Source organism: Thamnophis sirtalis, unplaced genomic scaffold (assembly GCF_051295495.1).
Source record: "Thamnophis sirtalis isolate CommonGarterSnake01/CBP01778 unplaced genomic scaffold, rThaSir2_p1.2 scaffold_1, whole genome shotgun sequence".
Classification (NCBI taxonomy): Eukaryota; Metazoa; Chordata; class Lepidosauria; order Squamata; family Natricidae; genus Thamnophis; species Thamnophis sirtalis.
The window spans coordinates 163086486-163104005 of record NW_028261381.1 but is presented as its reverse complement, the minus strand read 5'-3'; the positions used below and the strand labels follow the sequence as shown (position 1 = coordinate 163104005).

Here is a 17520-nt window from a genome sequence, read left to right as displayed (position 1 = left end):
AGTATTTAATACTATATATAATTACGGCCGCAAGGATTGCCTTTGCCCAGAAATGGAAAAACAAATTAATTCCAAGCGAAGATGAAACAATAAGAAAGGTTATGGATTGTGCTGAAATGGACAAACTTAACTAAAGAAATCCAGGGAAAAGAAGAATCAGAATTCTACCAGATATGGGATAAATGGTATAGGTGAATGGAGGAAAGAAACAAGAATCAATGAAGGAATATAACAAAACTCAAAAATAATAGTTATGAGTAAAATAAGAGGGTTAAGAATGATGAAATCCAAATGAAATATAATAGAAGGGGAAATAATATAAGGTGAGCCGTATCGATTGATAATTGCTATTAGAAAGAACAGGAAGCTCCTGTTTGAATTGTATTGTGTAAATGTGGTGTACGACTAAGTTTTGTGTGTGTGTATTTTACATGTTTGTTAATTTAAAAAAAAAGAATCTGACCAACTAAAGGTCAAAGGAAATGAGCGGGAGATAAGAGAGGCATTCAAGGTGGGCAGGACTTAGATCTCTTGCAGACTCACAAGGACTTGTGACTTATGATATATTTGACCCTTCCCTCGGGCTAGCTTGGTGATCGCCTACAAAAACATTGTTCATGGGCCATTGGCAAACTGTTGCTGAATTTGTGTCTACTATGTGATGCCAAAGGAGAGAGAGAATATGTATGTTGGAGCTCGAGACATTTGCACATTTGACTTCTAAGCAGGCAATAGGGACATGGGGGCACTGTTCCATGTTACACTGTCTTGTATCTGGTGCATTTTAGCACTGATGATGTAACCTAGTTTGGTAATGAAACGTCTGCAAGAAAACCACCAAGCTCAGAGAGCACCAAGGACCTCTAAGTTCAACCCATTTGTAAGGCTTGGAAGATGCATTTTGCCACTCCAGCTGCACAGCAGAATCTGCATTAAATAGGGCTGAAAATTCTGTATTGTGGCTTCTGATTACATTATATGGTATTTTAATATGGTATTTAATATGGCGTTTATGTTTTATATGCTCTTTCAATATATTTTATCTATTGTTTGAGGTTGTGTTTTAGCAGTTGTGAGCTGTCCAAAGTCATACAGTTGAGATAGGCAGCTATACAAATTGATTATAATATATAAATAAACCAGGACTACTTGGAATAGCTATACAATACCAATACTTCAGGAGTTACACAGTTTGCTTCCTGATGCTGGTTTGTTGTGACTGACTGTTGTTCTTATTTGCCTTTTCCAATCTGTAGTATGAAAGAAAAAAAATGTCAGCAAGAAATAAATGCAAAACAATCCAATCAACGGAGCTCAGAATCCAGTATTAAACAAGTATTAAACTGAAAACAACTAGCAACATTTTAAATGGTGCACATTTTAAGCTGGAAAGATTATCATTTGTATAGCCTCCCTGCCTTGCGGAACCTGGCTATTGGTCAGTTGCTGCTCCAGCTCCAAGTTAGATCTATATCAGAGGTGTCAAACTCAAGGCCCGGGGACCATGGGGTTCTTAGATCTGGCATGCAGGGCCGCCCTGGAAACAGTGAAGGGCTGGCCCACGGTGCCCAGGGGTGGGTTCCTGCCAGTTCTAACCTCTTCTATAGAAAAGGTTCCACAAATCTACAGTGCTGTTTAGAACCGGTTCCAGCTCCCTCCCCCCACCCGTCCACACATCATCAAGATGAAGAGCGAGAGGAAGAATTCTGGGAGTTGCAGTCCACAAGTCTTAAAGCTGTCACGTTTGAACACCCCAGGGTTTTTTTTTCTAAAGGGTTAGGGGTGCGAGGGTCTTGTAACTTGACAGCTTTAAGACTTGCGTGCTTCAAATGCCAGAGTTCCTGAGCCAACATTTCGGTTGGTAAGCAAGAACGTTGTTAAGTGAGTTTCACCACATTTTACAAGTTGGCCACTCCCACCTGGTCACATGGCCGGCAAGCCACTCCCACAAAGCAGGCCACACCTACAGAAGAGGTTCTAAAAAATTTTGAAACCCACCACTGATGGTGCCTCCGACAGCCAAAACAGGCTCCCGAGCTCCATTTCTGGCTGCAACGGCTTCCTACAACCCTCTGCCAGCGAAAACAGAGCTCAGGACGGCCGTGTGCGTTTTTGCTGGCAGAGCACTCAGGCCCCCACAGGTGCCCCCGACATGAGTGACATTGAGCTGGCCACACCCACCAAGCCACACCCACCCAAGGTCAAATACAACCCTGATGCGGCCCTCAGTGAAATAGAATTTGGCACCCTTGATCTATAGCCGTGATGGCGTACCTATGACATGGGTGCCACAGGTGTCACACAGAGCCATATCTGCCAGCACATGAGCCATCAGCTCCAGCGCGCATGCACATGCAGGGGAGCTGATATTCAGCCTTCTAGAGGGCCGGAGGAGGCAGTTTTTCCCCTCCCCAGACTTCAGGAAAGCCTCCGGAGCCTGGGGAGGGGCACAAAATGGACCCAATGGGCAACCTGGAAGTTTGTTTCCATGCACAGGAGTGGTGGTTACATGCGCAGATGGGCAGGCACATTGCATTGTGGGTGTGAGGTGCACGCACATGTGCTATTGTATGCACGCACACAATTTCAGCACACAAGGACCAAAAGGTTCGCCATCACTGATTTACAGGGTTACCAAAAGGGGACAGGTCTTCCTTTTTATCTTCAGATCCTCTGTCCAGTAGTCATAGCCTTAAAATCCAAATGTGTCTGGTTTTAAGAGCAGCTGTTCTCAATCTTTTGAGCATTTTTCAAGCCTTGGGGAACCCACTGCACATTCCATCTGAAATATAGGCCAGAAGTTATGAAATTATTATATTCATTGCACAGGAGGCCTGTAAATATGCATTATACTAGTGTTCTTAAACTAAAGATAAAACAAAACTTTTTCCTTTCCTCTGCTGCCTCCTCCCTGCTTCCAGACTCTGTGGATGGTTTCCAGGTCTGCTGGTGGCATCACACCGATGCCATCAGCAGAAAGGCAAGCATGCCAAGCTGGCATACAGGTTTGGGGGCTCTGGTGGCATCGGTGTGTTTCTCTTGCATGTGCTGTCTTACCAACTGTTGTTCCTCCCACCTCTCCTCTCCTCCTCCCTTACTCTTCAGCTCAGCTCCACTTACTCCTCACACCTCAGCCTGGACTGAGCCTCCCTGTTTGCATGTGAATGGTCCCTGCCCCCCCCCCCCTTCCCCGAGTATGCACACTCTTGCACACTCTAGTGGGGAAACCCAGAGTTGGATATTTTTTTTTGTCTGGTCTCTGCTTCTTAAAAATGAATCAAGATCTCCCAAGGAATTCTTAGTGACCTCACAGAAACCCATTGGACCCAGGTTGAGAAACCTTGTTTTAATACCCAACTGAGCATCTTTTCTCAGGGTAAAGTTAATAAGCATCACCTGAAATTGACAAGATCTTAATTAAGTGAAGCCTTTGCCTCCCAATCCACTCCAGCACCTTAAGCTACCAGCTGCTGCTAGCAGTTTTTCCCCCAGTGTGTTCACTACTGTGTGCCTGTTTACTGTCTTGCCATCCCTTCCTCTCCAATGAATGTAAATGTAAATGTAAATAATAAGAGTGTCCCAGACAGGGTTCGCAATTTGGGAGTCCTCCTGGACCCACAGCTGACTTTAGAACACCATTTGTCGGCTGTGACCAGTGGGACTTTTGCCCAGGTTCGCCTGGTGCACCAATTGCAACCCTACCTGGACCGGGAGGCCCTCCGAACAGTCACTCACGCCCTCGTGACCTCAAGACTGGACTACTGTTACGCGCTCTACATGGGGCTGCCCTTGAAGAGTATTCAGAGACTTCAGCTTGTCCAGAATAAAGCCGCGCGAGCGATTGTGGGTGCACCCCGGTTCACCCACGTCACACCTATCCTCCGCGAGCTGCACTGGCTGCCCGTTGGTCTCCAGACGCACTTCAAGGTGCTAGTCGTTACTTTTAAAGCCCAACATGGTATTAGACCTGGGTACTTGAGAGACCGCCTCCTGCCAATTACCTCCCATAGACCTAATAGATCCCACAGGCTAGGCCTCCTCCGAATTCCATCTGCCGGCCAATGTCAACTGGCAACTGGGCCTTCTCCGTGGCTGCTCCGGCCCTCTGGAACGATCTCCCCGTTGAGATCCGGACCCTCACCTTCCTTCCGGCTTTCCACAAAGCAGTTAAGATCTGGCTGTTCCGACAGGCCTGGGGCTGCTAAATCTTTCTATTTGAAGGGTATGACTGTTGCTGCTTTTAAAATGTGTTTGTCTTCTAATTTTTTGTTTTCATTCTGTACCCCCCTTCCCTTTTTGATTGTTAGCCGCCCTGAGTCTCTCGGGAATAGGGCGGCATACAAACCAAATAAATCAAATCAAATCAAATCAAGTCTCCTCCTTTCTCCCCCATTTGTCCGCTTTTTCAATTAGCCATGTCATGCTTTGCCTATTCAGAAATCTGGTGGCCCTAGACCCGTGATGGCAAACTTATAGCATTGTGCCACAGGTGGCACGCAGCCTCCTCTATGTGGGCACACGCCCTAGTTCAGCTCCACCATGCAAGCATGCACGCCTCCTGCCAGCCAGCTGGTCGTGGGTTCTCTGCCACGCATGTGCGGGAGGAAGTGCGTGTGCAGGGGTGCACATGTATGCATGGGAGATTGGGCATGTGGGGGTGCGTGCATGCACAGGACAGGGTGCTTGTGGGGGTGCACATGTGCATCCACAAGGGCAGGGCACACACGCAGGGACTGCACACGCATTGCATTTTTGGGGTTCAGGCACACACACACACACATTTGCACACAAGCGAGCATGCTTTCGGCACTCAATCTAGAAAAGGTTAGCCATCACTGCCCTAGAGAGATCCCGCCGAGCACATGTTCTGTCTCCAGAAAATATGATAGGGAGGGATTTGGCAGCAGGCATTTGCAGCACAGGGTCCCTGCTGTGAGAACCCCCTAACCCTGGATCCAATAATAGCATCTTCACTCCTGACATTTAGGAAATTGTTAAAACTTTGTTCTTTTGAAGAATATTTGGAACCACGAAAATGAGGGATGTGCACGCTGGAGGTAAAGTATGGCATGGAATGGATGTAATGCTGTTAAAGTTTTGAGAGAGTTTGTACTTTGCCATTAGAATGAAATTTGAGATATATTATTGCGTTTCAGAGAAAAAAGCTGTAACTATATTTATGGCTGACTTGATACCCCTTAGACTTTTTACATGAAATTTAAAAAAAATGCACTTATGATTTGTGGTTTTCAGGATTAGAGAAAAATGGGTAAGAGAAAAAAATAGCTTTTTCTGGAATCATAGAGTAAGAGTAACAGTAATATTGTAATTATGTATTTGCTGCAAAGGAAATTGAGAGCTCTTCATTTTATTCTTTTACCCTTTTTTCTGCACTTTTCTTTCTTTCTTTCTTTTAATTATGTGTTATTCTGTAAGAGTTTAAGGTATTTTAAAAGGTTCATAAATTGTGTGGAGGCTGCTTAGACTTGTACCAGAAGTGGTATTCAGCAGGTTCTGACCACTTCTGGAGAACTGGTAGTGAAATTCTGAGTAGTTCGGAGAACCGGTAAATACCACCCCTGACTGGCCCCATCCCCATCCTTTCTTGTCTCCTGAGTCCCAGCTGATCCAGAGGAAATGGGGATTTTCCAGTAATCTTCCCCTGCCATGCCCACTTTAGGCTAGTGTATACTTATTATATTGTATCTCACGTTGTTGTTGTTAGTTGCGAAGTCATGTCTGACCCATTGCGACCCTATGGACAACATTCCTCCAGGCCTTCTTGTCCTCTACCATCCTCTGGAGTACATTCAAGCTCACGCTAGAGGTGGTATTCTGCCAATTCAGGTGAACCGGTAGAGGTAGCGGTGGGAGGCTCTGCCCAGTTGTCATCATGGACACTCTGCGCATGCACAGAAGCTTCTGTGCCCTCCCGGTTCCAAACTGGTAGCGAAAATAAGAGGATTTCATGCCTACTTCTTCAGTGACTCCATCCAGCCACCTCATTCTCTGTCGTCCCCTTCTTCTTTTGCCCTCAATCGTTCCCAGCTTTAGGCTCTTCTCCAGTGAGTCCTTCCTTCTCATTAGGTGGCCAAAGTATTTGAGTTTCATCTCACATTAGAAAGAGGAAAAAGAAAGGCTTTTCTTTGGCTTTGTATTTTCAGACTGTAGGAAGTTATCACCCAGCTCTCTCTCAGAAAAAAATGAAATATCCTAGGAAATATTGAAAAGGCAGAATTTTTCTCTGATGTGAAAAGGAAAAAACATGTTTTAAAAGACAGAATATCTGCCTGCAGCTTCCTGCCCATCCCCCTTTGTCAATGAGCCATTAAAGCCTGAACTAGTCCACTTTACATAACAAAGAGTTCTCCCCTTCAGCTCCAGAGTGATGGGATTAAGGCATGATAATATTGGCCCTTTACCCAACTCCCCACATGGCATCTGAGAACTCAACCAAACCTGAATTCAAAACGCAGCCTAGAGAGTTGCCCCTGCATGGGCCCATGGGAGTCCGACAACCAATCAGAATACAATCTCAAGATCAAAGGCCAGAGAGGGTATAAAACCAGGGATTCAGCTTCCCTTTTCTTCTCCACCAACATTGAAGCATGTGATCCACCTTTTCTGTTCAGGACTCAAGCCATGTGGTTCTGTCCACCATTAAAACCATCTTTCCAAGCAGCCTCCAGTGTCTTTTCCCCCACTTGGAGCCGAACCCAGAAGGACATTTCTTCCAACAAGACCCACAAAATAGCCAACCTCACCTTACTATCTTCAGTAGTACAGTATGAATAAAGCACTGCAGTTCCTAAATCCTCCCACCGTTCTGGAATAGCCTGGAATAAGCCAAGGACTACAGCGTAGTCCAGCACTTCCCACACCTGGATAAATTATCCCAAATTGTCTAGAAGTGGTTGTGGGTTTTTTCCACCCCTTTAGGGAATGACACACACCCCATTACCCAATCACAACAGCGACTTTCTGGCAAGCGGTTTGGGATAAACTTCCGAAAGTCCCGCCCTAGCCATCTCTCAGCCGCTGAAAGGCTTGGCAACGGGAGTCCATCTGCACAGTCCAATAGGAGGTGAGGAAGGCAAAAGCAGCCGGCGCTTCTCTCTGGAGCCGGCGGGTCGCGGGAGGCGGACCCCTGACCAAAGGTCCGGCAGAACTTCATTTCCCAGACGTGATTGCGGCGGCTCCAGTCCATCTCAGTCTCTCTCTCTCCCTCACTGGCTCAGGTAGCAGGTGGGCGGGACAGCTGGGAGTGGTTGCAGCTGCGGGCGCTGTGCGCTTAAATCCCCAGGAGCGCCTCTCCGCTGCGCTTGGTTGGTTGGGTCTTTTGCGTTGCGGCTTGGCCGAGGCTCCGCCGAAGAGGAGGAGGAGGAGGAGGAGGAGAAGTTTCTGGGGGCGCGGAAACCCCAGAGGTTCTGGGAAGCGAACGGAAACCAAGGTGCACTGATACAGGCGCGTCCCGGGAAGCCTGTTGCCCACCAGCCTAACCCTACTCTCTGCGGACGATCCCGGAGGCCGAGAGCTGCTTTAGCAGGTCGGGTCCTGTCGCCTCTTGCCATCCTTAAAGCAGGATGTTCAATTGACCTCTCTTGGGTTTTGATTGTTTTTGTCGTAATTCTACCGCTTTGTCCCGGACCTGGCAATTTTGCTGGGGTGGGAGTTTCCTGGGGTCAAGGCGTAACATGCCTTATTCGCCTCTTCTCTCTTTTGCCCAAACGGCGGATTGCGCCCAAGGTCTGATGTTTGGATAATCCCCCCCCCAAAAAAAACCTGGTGCTTTTTAATGTTATTTCTCCCCACCCCTCTGTTGACCGAAGGGTTCCGTTCCAGTCCCGCGGTTGGCCAAGAGGACCCCCCCCCGGCCGGGGATCGGCCACCCCCACATCAGCCATGGCCACGGAGGAAGGAGGAGGCCAGGCCGGATTCCGCTGGGATAATTGGAAGGCGTGGGCCGCCCTTTCCATAGCCGAGTTTGCCATCATCCTCATTTTAGCGGCCGGACTAGCGCACTTCGCAATCCAACAAGATGGGGAGGACTGGCCGGATGATGGCATGTTGTCCCCCTTGCAGAGAGCGAACCAAACCATCCAAGTGACCGCCAGGCGCTGGGAATCTTGTCGGAATCACACGGTAAGGGCGGATTGGGATTGCCGGGGGTGGGGTGGGAATCGGGGAAGGGAGCGGATCCCGGGAATCTGCAGCCCAAAGATAACATGGGTCTAAGAAAGCTTCCCTTGCTTGTTCGCTTTTCAAATGAGATGGAAAGCAATTGAAATGCATCTTTGATCGGGTGCCATCTAGCCACGGATAATTATTATTTTGCCACTGGGAAGGTTTCCAAAGCATTTAAAAATTTGGAAATTGTGGAAACTATTGCCTACGCTGAATCCTGACTCTCGACTTGAACGGGATCATTTTTATGTATCAAACACCGCAGGGAGGCAGAGCAGCATCTCCAGAAATTGCTTCGTTTAGTTTCTGTTTCCCAGTAAAACTCTAGAGTTGGGGGGAGGGCTGAGGAATGAATGACAGGTGTTCCTTCCAACCACAATAAGGCATCAGGAACTCTCCAATCACTGAGAGGGATGTTAGTCATCTATTTCTTGCAATACCATTGAACTTTGAAATCCCAAACTCCAATTATCTTTGAAGACATTTGCAGAGACACAAAACAAAGAGGAAAGTCCAAAACTTTCCTTCCTAGGATCCTATAATCCTGCAAAATTCTTCAAAACTGAGTTTTTATATACTTTGCCTCTATTCGATCTCTAAAACTAAATATCCAGATATCTAAATCCAAACAATTCAAAATTCTTGTGTTTTAGCGGTACAAAGTGGTGGTGGATAATAGAATATGTAGTTTCCATGAAGCGGTGGATAATAGAATATGTAGTTTCCATGAAGAAAAATGAAATGGAAATGTTTCCTCTTGAGAAGACTGGAAAGGGAGGTGAATTAAAATAGTATAACAGGGTGTAGTTTCCATTGGTGGATGGTTCTACAGAGAGCCCTGGATAAGAGTCAGGAGTACCAGCACATGGGGATGAAATAGGATGAAACTTACAGCTACATGTGTAGACGGATTTTGAAGATAGAATAGAAATAGAAAATAGAATAGAATAACAGTTGGAAGGGACCTTGGAAGTCTTCTAGTCCAACACCCTGCTTAGGCAGGAAACCCTACACCACAAATGGCTATCCAACATCTTTAAAATGTCTAAGTTGCTTCTCTCCTTGATTAGTTTCCACCCATTGCTTCTTGTTCTACCCTCAGGTGCATTGGAGAATAGTTTGACCCCCTCTTCTTTGTGGCAACCCCTGAGATTTTGGAACACTGCTATCATGTCATCCCTAGTCCTTCTTTTCATTAAACTAGACATACCCAGTTCCTGCAACCGTTCTTCATATGTATTAGCCTCCAGTCCCCTAATCATCTTTGCTGCTCTTCTCTGCACTCTTTCTAGAGTCTCAATGTCCACATCAAAACCAATCATGATGGTTTTGCCTTTCACCGAAGAAGATATTTATCTTCTTTACCAGCTTTATTTTTCAATGCACTATTCAAGTTGGCAAATACTCTCTCCTTTCTCCCATTTTCCCCTTTACAACAAGTCTGTGGGGTAGTTGGGCTACGAGAGTGACTGGACCAAGGCCACCCAATTGGCTTTCATAGCTGAGTCAGGACCAGAACTCACAGTCTCCTGATGATTGGCCCAAAGTTACCCAGCTGGCTTTCATGCCTAAGGCAGGATTAGAACTCACAGTCTCCTAGTTGCCTTAACCACTAACCAAACCTGGTCTCTTAGAATTAGAAACCGACAATTTTGGTAGGAAGGAGATAAACTGAGAACAAGTTAATTGCACGTTCCTATTAACTTTTGCAGAGAGTCAGTAACACTTCCAACTTGACTATGATCAAAGACCTAATAATTTATAACTTGTTTGCTTTTAATTTTGTTTCCCTACAAAACCCACCCTGAGAGCAAATGTGCTTTATAAGTACGGTGTAAAAGGGACTCACATTGAAGGAGGGAGGGGGATGCTATGCTTATCTTGGACTCTTCTCATGCATTCAGAATAAAACTTTAAAATGATATCTACATCTGGTGTAACCTAATTGGGTGGACTACGAAGCCCCAGTATTCTTGGGACCCAACTGTCTCATTCAGTAGTTCAGGTGGAGGCTATGTTGCCCAGTTGGTAATTTGCAAAAAAGGGGCAGAGATGTCAATGAGATTGCTTATCCCCCACCCTAACGAATGAAGAAAATGGGGTGGGGGATTCTGTTGGTTTTCTATTAAAGGAAAACTCTATTTTTATTGGCAGGGACTATGTATCTCGAATCTTCCTTGGAAAGGAAGAATAGAAAACATTAGGAAAAGGCAGAGGCAGGCATGGGGAGCAGATTAGATTCTCATAAAAAGCATATCATAAATCTGTTTTAATCACTTTAAGGACACTTCTTGTTTTATTACTATATTTTATATCACCTTTTATATATATATATAACTCAAGAACCTAAACTTGTCTGCTAGTATTTCTGCTTTCTGTTTTCTGCACAACAACACTGTGCAATGGGTTGGGCTGAGAGAGGTTGGTTGGTCCAAAATCATCCGGCTGGTTTAAAAAATATTTTATACTAACTGATAACCCGGCGTTGCCCTGGTATTTATTTATAGGGGGGAAATGTCCAGTCCAAACCTAATTTCTAATGTTGGATTTCCCCCTTACCAGAGGGAGCCCCCTTGTGGAGTACTGTGAAGCCGTTATCATGGCAATTCTATTATGCAGTACAGTAGAAGCCATTTTAAGGCACAACAGGATGTATTTTAACAGAAAACTCACCCCGAGGGGTTTTAGGAGTGTCTTAACCCCCCCCCCCAGTATTTGTTTCCAGAGTGTAAGTCATTTGTCTGCCAAGTGTGGTTAAAATTTCTTGAGGCGTTTCAGAGTTATGCTGGAGCGCGCACGCACAAACACACACAGCCGTTTTTATATAGATAGATATATAGATATTGATCTTGGAGTGCTGGTTTTCCTTTTTGTAAATAGACTGTGAAGTTTAATAAAATTCTTTCAATTTTTGTATAGAACCCAGCCTTGATCTGAGCATAAGGACCACTAAAGTGGCATATAGAATTGAGTCAAAATCTCAGTGAAAGACACGGTTGTACTCAACACAAATGTAGAAAAACTTCCTCCTCAGTAGGTCACCTTTGAAATTTGCTTGTAAGGAGGATGTTTTCTGAAAGGATTGTCTGTTTTGTTTCTTTTCCCTCCCCTGTCTGCTACAGAAAATGCTAGAAGCAAATACATCCAATCTGACCTCCCAGGTGGCTGAGCTAAGCGCTCGCTTGCGTCTGAAAGAATTAGAAAATAAAGTTCTGGAAGGTGAGAAGAGCTGGGTGGGTTGTTTTTATACTTCCCAACTCAATGCAACTGTTGGAAGAAATGTCCTCCTGGATTCAGTTCCAAGTGGGGAGAAAGACACTGGAAACATGGCAGCTGTTTGGAAAGATGGTTTTTAATGGTGGACAGGACCACATGGATTGAGGTCCTTGGGGGGGAAAGAAGGATCACGTGCCTTGAAGAAAGAAAAGGGAAGAGATGCTGGGAGAGCATGAGGTTTATACCCTCTCTTGGGCCCCACCTTAGAGTTTGCTGTTCCTGTACAAGAAATGTATCCCATTGGCTGTCAGATTCCCAGGGGGCGGGGACAGTGGTGCAATTCAGCCTATTCTATCCGGTAGGGGCGAAACGATAGTGGTGGCTGTGGGAGGCTCCGCCCACCCACCCGTGATGACATCATCATGTCCCATTTTTGATGCTCTGCACAATGCACAGGAGATTCTGTGCACACTCACATTTGCAAACCAGTAGCGAAGGTAAGTTGATTTCACCCCTGAGCAAGTCTTGCCTAACCTTGTAGGCTGACTGTGTCTCAGTTCTGGTGAATCTTGCTGGGTGATGTAATTTTTCCAGATGCCATGTGGTGAGTTCTGTTTCTAGATGGGCAGAGGGCTAATCCCTATCATGTCCTGAGGACCATGTCTTAATCCCATCACCCTGGAGTTGAAGGGGGTAGATCTTTGTTATGTAGAATAGACTGACTCAGGCCTTAATGGCCCATTGATAAAGGGGAAGGGGGGGTTATTGAGTTTCTGCCTCCCTTTTAGGGGGAAATATTCTGTCCTTTTAATATTTCCTAAAATATCCCATTTTCCTAGGAGAGGGGTGGGTGCTAACTTCCTACACAACAAAAAGAAATTGCAAATAGGGAGTCTTTGACTTATGACTCTAACTGTGCCCAGAGGTATGCCGTGAAAAGAGGCATTTCCATTCTTCCCACAGAATGCCTCTTTTTCAGGATTATGCATACATTTGCTAAAACAAGGATTAGAAGATGGGGTGGGGCAGACAAATTTGATTGAATCTTTTCTGGAAAGGTAGCAGAAAAATTGATATGTGGTCAGTTGATTTGCGGCTTCTTATCTAGCTTAGCTTCTGCCTGGAAACCACTTTTGGACTTTTTGCTTGACGCAGAAAGAAATGAAACTTTTCTTTATTTGTTAAATTTATATGAGACAACTCTGGACTGGTTTGATTTGGGGATTAGAATGATCTAGGCTTATAGAAATACTGTTTTATATTTGTATCTGTCCTGAAGAAAGTTGGAAGTTACTCTTTTTTAATTTTTCACCCTTTTTCTTTTTCTTCTGCACTCCTAATTTTGTTATTTTTCTGATCTTTCCCCCCTTTAATTCTCTTTTTTCTGATTCTTTATATTTTATCCTTTATGTTGAAATTTAATAGTTTTTTAAAATTGCATTGGAGGTTATAGTAGTTCTCCTTTTTTATAGTAGTATATAGTAGCTATGGTTCCACCACAAAACCGCATTCGACTAAAGGGCGCTCGATGAAACCGCGTAGCTGACGTCATCACAGCGCGACAACAGCGTGGAGAAAAAAGCACGCTGTAAAAGCTAAACCTAAAATTAACCCCTAAACCTAACCCCCCTAAACCTAATCCTAAACCTAACCCTAAACCTAACCCTTAACCTAACCCTAAACCTAACCCTTAACCTAATGCTAAACCTAATCCTAACCCTAAACCTAACCCTTAACCTAACCCTAACCTTAACCTAACCCTAAACCTAACCCTTACCTTAACTTGAATCGGCTTGCTTTCAAAGTGCTATTTAAAGCGCCCTTCTTTCTCCACGCTGTTGTCGCCCTGCTGATGACGTCAGCGACGCGGTTTAATCGGGCGCGCTTTAGTCGAGCACGGTTATGTCGTGCCACGAGTACCTATATAGTATATAATAGCTCTTTATAGCAGCTCTTTTTTTTCCTCCTTCCGTCTGGCAGATGAACTTGCGCTCTTGAGAAACTGGACTCAGAAGCTTCAGGATTTAATGTAAGTAAATTTTGCATCTACAAATAGTCCTCAACGTACAACTATTCGCTTAGCGACTCTTCGGGGTTACAAAGGCCCTGAAAAAAGTGACTAGTTTTCATACTTATGACTGTTGCAGCATCCCCACGGTCACATGATCAAAAATTTGGACACTTGGCCAGTGACTCATATTTATGACTGTTTCAGTGTCATAACGTGATCTGAAGGTCATGTGATCACCTTTTGTGAACTTCTGACAAGCAAAGTCAATGGGGGAAGCCAGTTTAACAATTGTGTTACTACCTTCACAACTGCCATGATTTACTTAACAACTGTGCCAAAAAAAGGTCACAAAATGGGGCAAAACTCACAGCCTCTTAGTTTCTAGTATTTTAACTACTACACCAAATTGCCTGTTAACAACTGACTTGATTAACAGTAGAAATTTTGGGGTCCACTGAGTCGTACGTTAAGGACTACCTATAATTTATTGATAATATGACCTTTGGGATGGAGTAGAACCAGGGGTGAAATTCAGCAGGTTCTGACAGATATCCTGCAGCGGAAATTTTGAGTAGTTCAGAGAACCGGCAAATACCACTTCTGGCTGGCCCCAGAGTGGGGTGGGAATGGAGATTTTGCAATATCCTTCCCCCAGGAGTGGGGAGGGAATGAGGATTTTGCAGTATCCTTCCCTGCCATGCCCACCAAGCCACACCACGCCCACCAAGCCACGCCCACAGAACCGGTAGTAAAAAAAATTGAATTTTACCACTGGGTAGAGTACTCTGCTTTGAATATAAAGATCGGATTAAGATTCAATCAGCATTGTACTGTCTTTGAGTTACATTCTGCAATTAAGGTGAGATTGGTAGAAAACACATACATTTATTCATCAATTTGCTAAATTAAATGTAATACATATACTGTTAACTACCAAACTGAAAAATGTCCCTCAGATTAATTAATTAATTATTAAATTATTTATTTCTTAAATATATATATGCCATGCATCTCACTTAAGAGCAACTTTGGATAATTTACAAATATCTAACCAATATCCAGATCAACACAATAATAAAGGTGAGGTGGGACTATTTTATAAATCAGATTAGCTTTTCGGGAGTATCTGTGGATGATGTCAAAGAAGCCCCTTCCCTTTTCCACACATACTGAGGAGCTTTGATTATACGGCTGCCATCTTAACTTTTTTGACCTCCCCCGTGCCCACACACACACACAAGGATGCCCCGTATCCCTTCATTTAGCCAAGCCAAACTTTCTTCCACAGACTTGCTTGACTGACTTTTCTGTTTTTGTATTTCTTATAGGAACCGCCAGAAGGAGGTTATTGTCCATTTGCAGCAGGAGAAATTGTTGATACCTGACTGTGGTCACCAAATCTATCTCCATGTTGGCCTAGCCTCCATGTTGCTTGCCGCTATTGTCACCCTTCATGTTTAAGAAGCACAGGTGGACGTAACATGGCACAATGTGAAAACAACCAATGTTTTGCTTTTTCATATCAGCGGCTTTCTTGGTGCTGTCTGATGCCATATCTAGCATATCATCTGGGAGATAAGGGTGTTGACATTATCTAGAATAATGGTTCTCAACCTTGGCCGCTTGGAAGTGTGGACTTCAACTCCCAGAATTCCTTAAGCAGCCATGTTGGCTGAGGAATTCTGGGAGTTGAAGCCCACACCTTTTCAAGTGGCCAAGATTGAGAACCATTGAAGAATACAGTGGTGTCTGCATGTGGTTAAAAAAATAAGCATGGTGGCCACAGTCAAAAATCCACAAAATCCGTGTATTTGCAACAACACCTGGCCACCATTTTGGTTTTCTTTTAACCACACTTTGCAGACATCCCTGCTATATAACCAAACTTTGGAGTAAGACCTTAATAAGAAATTTTAAGGACTATCCAGAAATGCACCTTTCTTATCCCAACAATGTGATTCCTCCCCTATATTCCCCCCCCCAAAAAAAAGTTCAGCCATGCTTAAATTATTAGTTCACTTCTCCTGGAATTCAAGGAAGGCAATAAGTATTTTCATAATTCTTTGTTCATGTTAAAGTGTCTACCCAGAATTAGGAAAGAAAGGGATGAATCATTTGTGATTTCTGTCAGCGATTTGAATTCCGTTATATTCACTTTCTGCCTTACTTTTGAATTTTTTTAAAGTATTAAAAGTTTGTATGCAGCTTTATGTGCATGTCACCTAACATGCATAATTTTGCCTGATCTGCATAGCTTGCACCTTGATTTAATCTAATTTTATGTTATTTTAACTCTTGTGCGCTTTGATATTTACTTTGCCTTTTACATTGTTTTGTATCAAAAAGCGGGTAAGAAATTTAAATAAAACAAACAAAAGTGTTCAGTCCCTTCTTGGAGAGACATATATTACAAAGTTCAAGGTTTGTGCAAACGTAAAAAGAGCATAGTGTTTTCAGGTAGCATAAAAGATTGGAAAATGCAAAACTATGATAGTTCCCTGAAAATTGCTAGCCAAATGAATTCCCAGCCTTAAATTATGATTATGCCCCATACTCGTCCATTAGGCGTTCAGTGGGGTACATATCACTGCTATCGTTGAGACCATCCATCTTGTTAGTCCTCCTCCACTTCCCTTCCCTTCCACTTTCCCCAGCATCACAGATGTCTCCAGAAACCACAATCATACGTACACTACAATTGTCTTCAACTTACAACTATTCGTTTAGTGACCATTCGAAGTTACAACAGCACTGGAAAAAAGTAACTTTTGACTAGCTTTTACACCTACAACAGTTGCAGCATTGCCATTGTCATGTGACTGCCTAATTCAAATAACTGCAGTGATTTGCTTAACTGGGAAAAGTCATAAAATGAGGCGCAATTCACTTAATGGCCTCATTTAGCAACAGAAATTGTGGGCTCAACTGTGGCTATAAGTCAAGGACTACCTGTACAGAACTGTAATCCACCTATGATCAGGTTGCATGCTACTCTTCTCACCAGTTTAGTGTGGAATATATGAAGAAAAATGGTTAGTGGATTTCAGTCAAACAGAGCACATGTAATAGCAATAGCCCTTAGACTTATATACTGTTTCATAGTGCTTTTTACAGGCCTCTCTAAGCGGTTTATAGAGTTCGCCTATTTCCCCCCAACAATCTGAGTCCCGGAACATCCTCCCCCCAAGAGATTAGGACAGCCCCCACTCTGACACTCTTCCGGAAGGCGCTGAAGACCTGGTTCTGCCAGTGGGCCTGGGGAACCCAGAGCGGGGTGGATCCCATTAAATGCTTCGTGTGAGGTGCTGTTGCTGGGGCAGGGGATGGGGGTGATTTTATTCTATTCATTTATTATATGACTTTTATTAGTTTTATTGTTTTTATATGAGGTTTTGTATTCTGTAAGCTGCCTTGAGTCGCCACGTGTGAATTGGCGGCAATATAAATTCCATAAATAAATAAACAAATAAACACAAAGGCATTGAAAAAGTGACTTATGACCACTTTTCACATTAATGACCATTGCCGTATCCCCATGTTCAATACAATCCAAATTCAGATGCTTGGAGAGTGGTTCAGATTTATGACCATTGCAGAGTCCTGAGGTCATGTCATCACATTTTGTGACCAAGACCCTGTTTTCATGCCTGATGGGGCTAGAATTCACAAGTCTCCTGGGAACTGGCTCAAAGTCACCCAGCCAGCTTTCATGCCTAAGGTCAGACTATAACACTCAAATCAAGAGTCCTGGTTTTTAGGCAAGTACTTTAACCACTGTACCAAAGTGGCTGTCCAAAGGATGTTTACCATCACTTTTGCCCGTTAGGAAAGAGCTTGGCCACTGTTCTGATATAGGCTTCACCAAATCACAAAACAGACTCCTTGCACACACACACACCCAAAAAACCCTTTTTATTTGGCTATTGTGAATTCCTGGCATTCACATCCAGCAAAGTCCCGGCAAATAATCTTTCAGGGGTGAATTGCAACAACAGACCTTATCAGTCCTTGGATAGTTGCCAGGCTGATTGCTTCCAGGTACAACACTGCACAATGAAATACTTGGCAAGGAATCTCTGTGAGGCACAGACTCAGATAAGCAAATCTTC

At 44.1% G+C, this 17520-nt stretch overlaps 1 protein-coding gene across 1 annotated transcript; it reads left to right on the top strand.

Moving 5' to 3' along the window:
- The first annotated feature begins 7374 nt into the window (after window positions 1-7374).
- On the top strand, window positions 7375-15795 carry LOC106547246 (uncharacterized). Its single transcript, XM_087702410.1, has 4 exons — window positions 7375-8142; window positions 11307-11403; window positions 13381-13429; window positions 14740-15795. Exons 1-4 carry the CDS (start codon window positions 7903-7905, stop codon window positions 14870-14872), a joined length of 519 nt encoding a protein of 172 aa, XP_087558536.1. The 5' UTR covers window positions 7375-7902; the 3' UTR covers window positions 14873-15795.
- Window positions 15796-17520: the final 1725 nt, after the last annotated feature.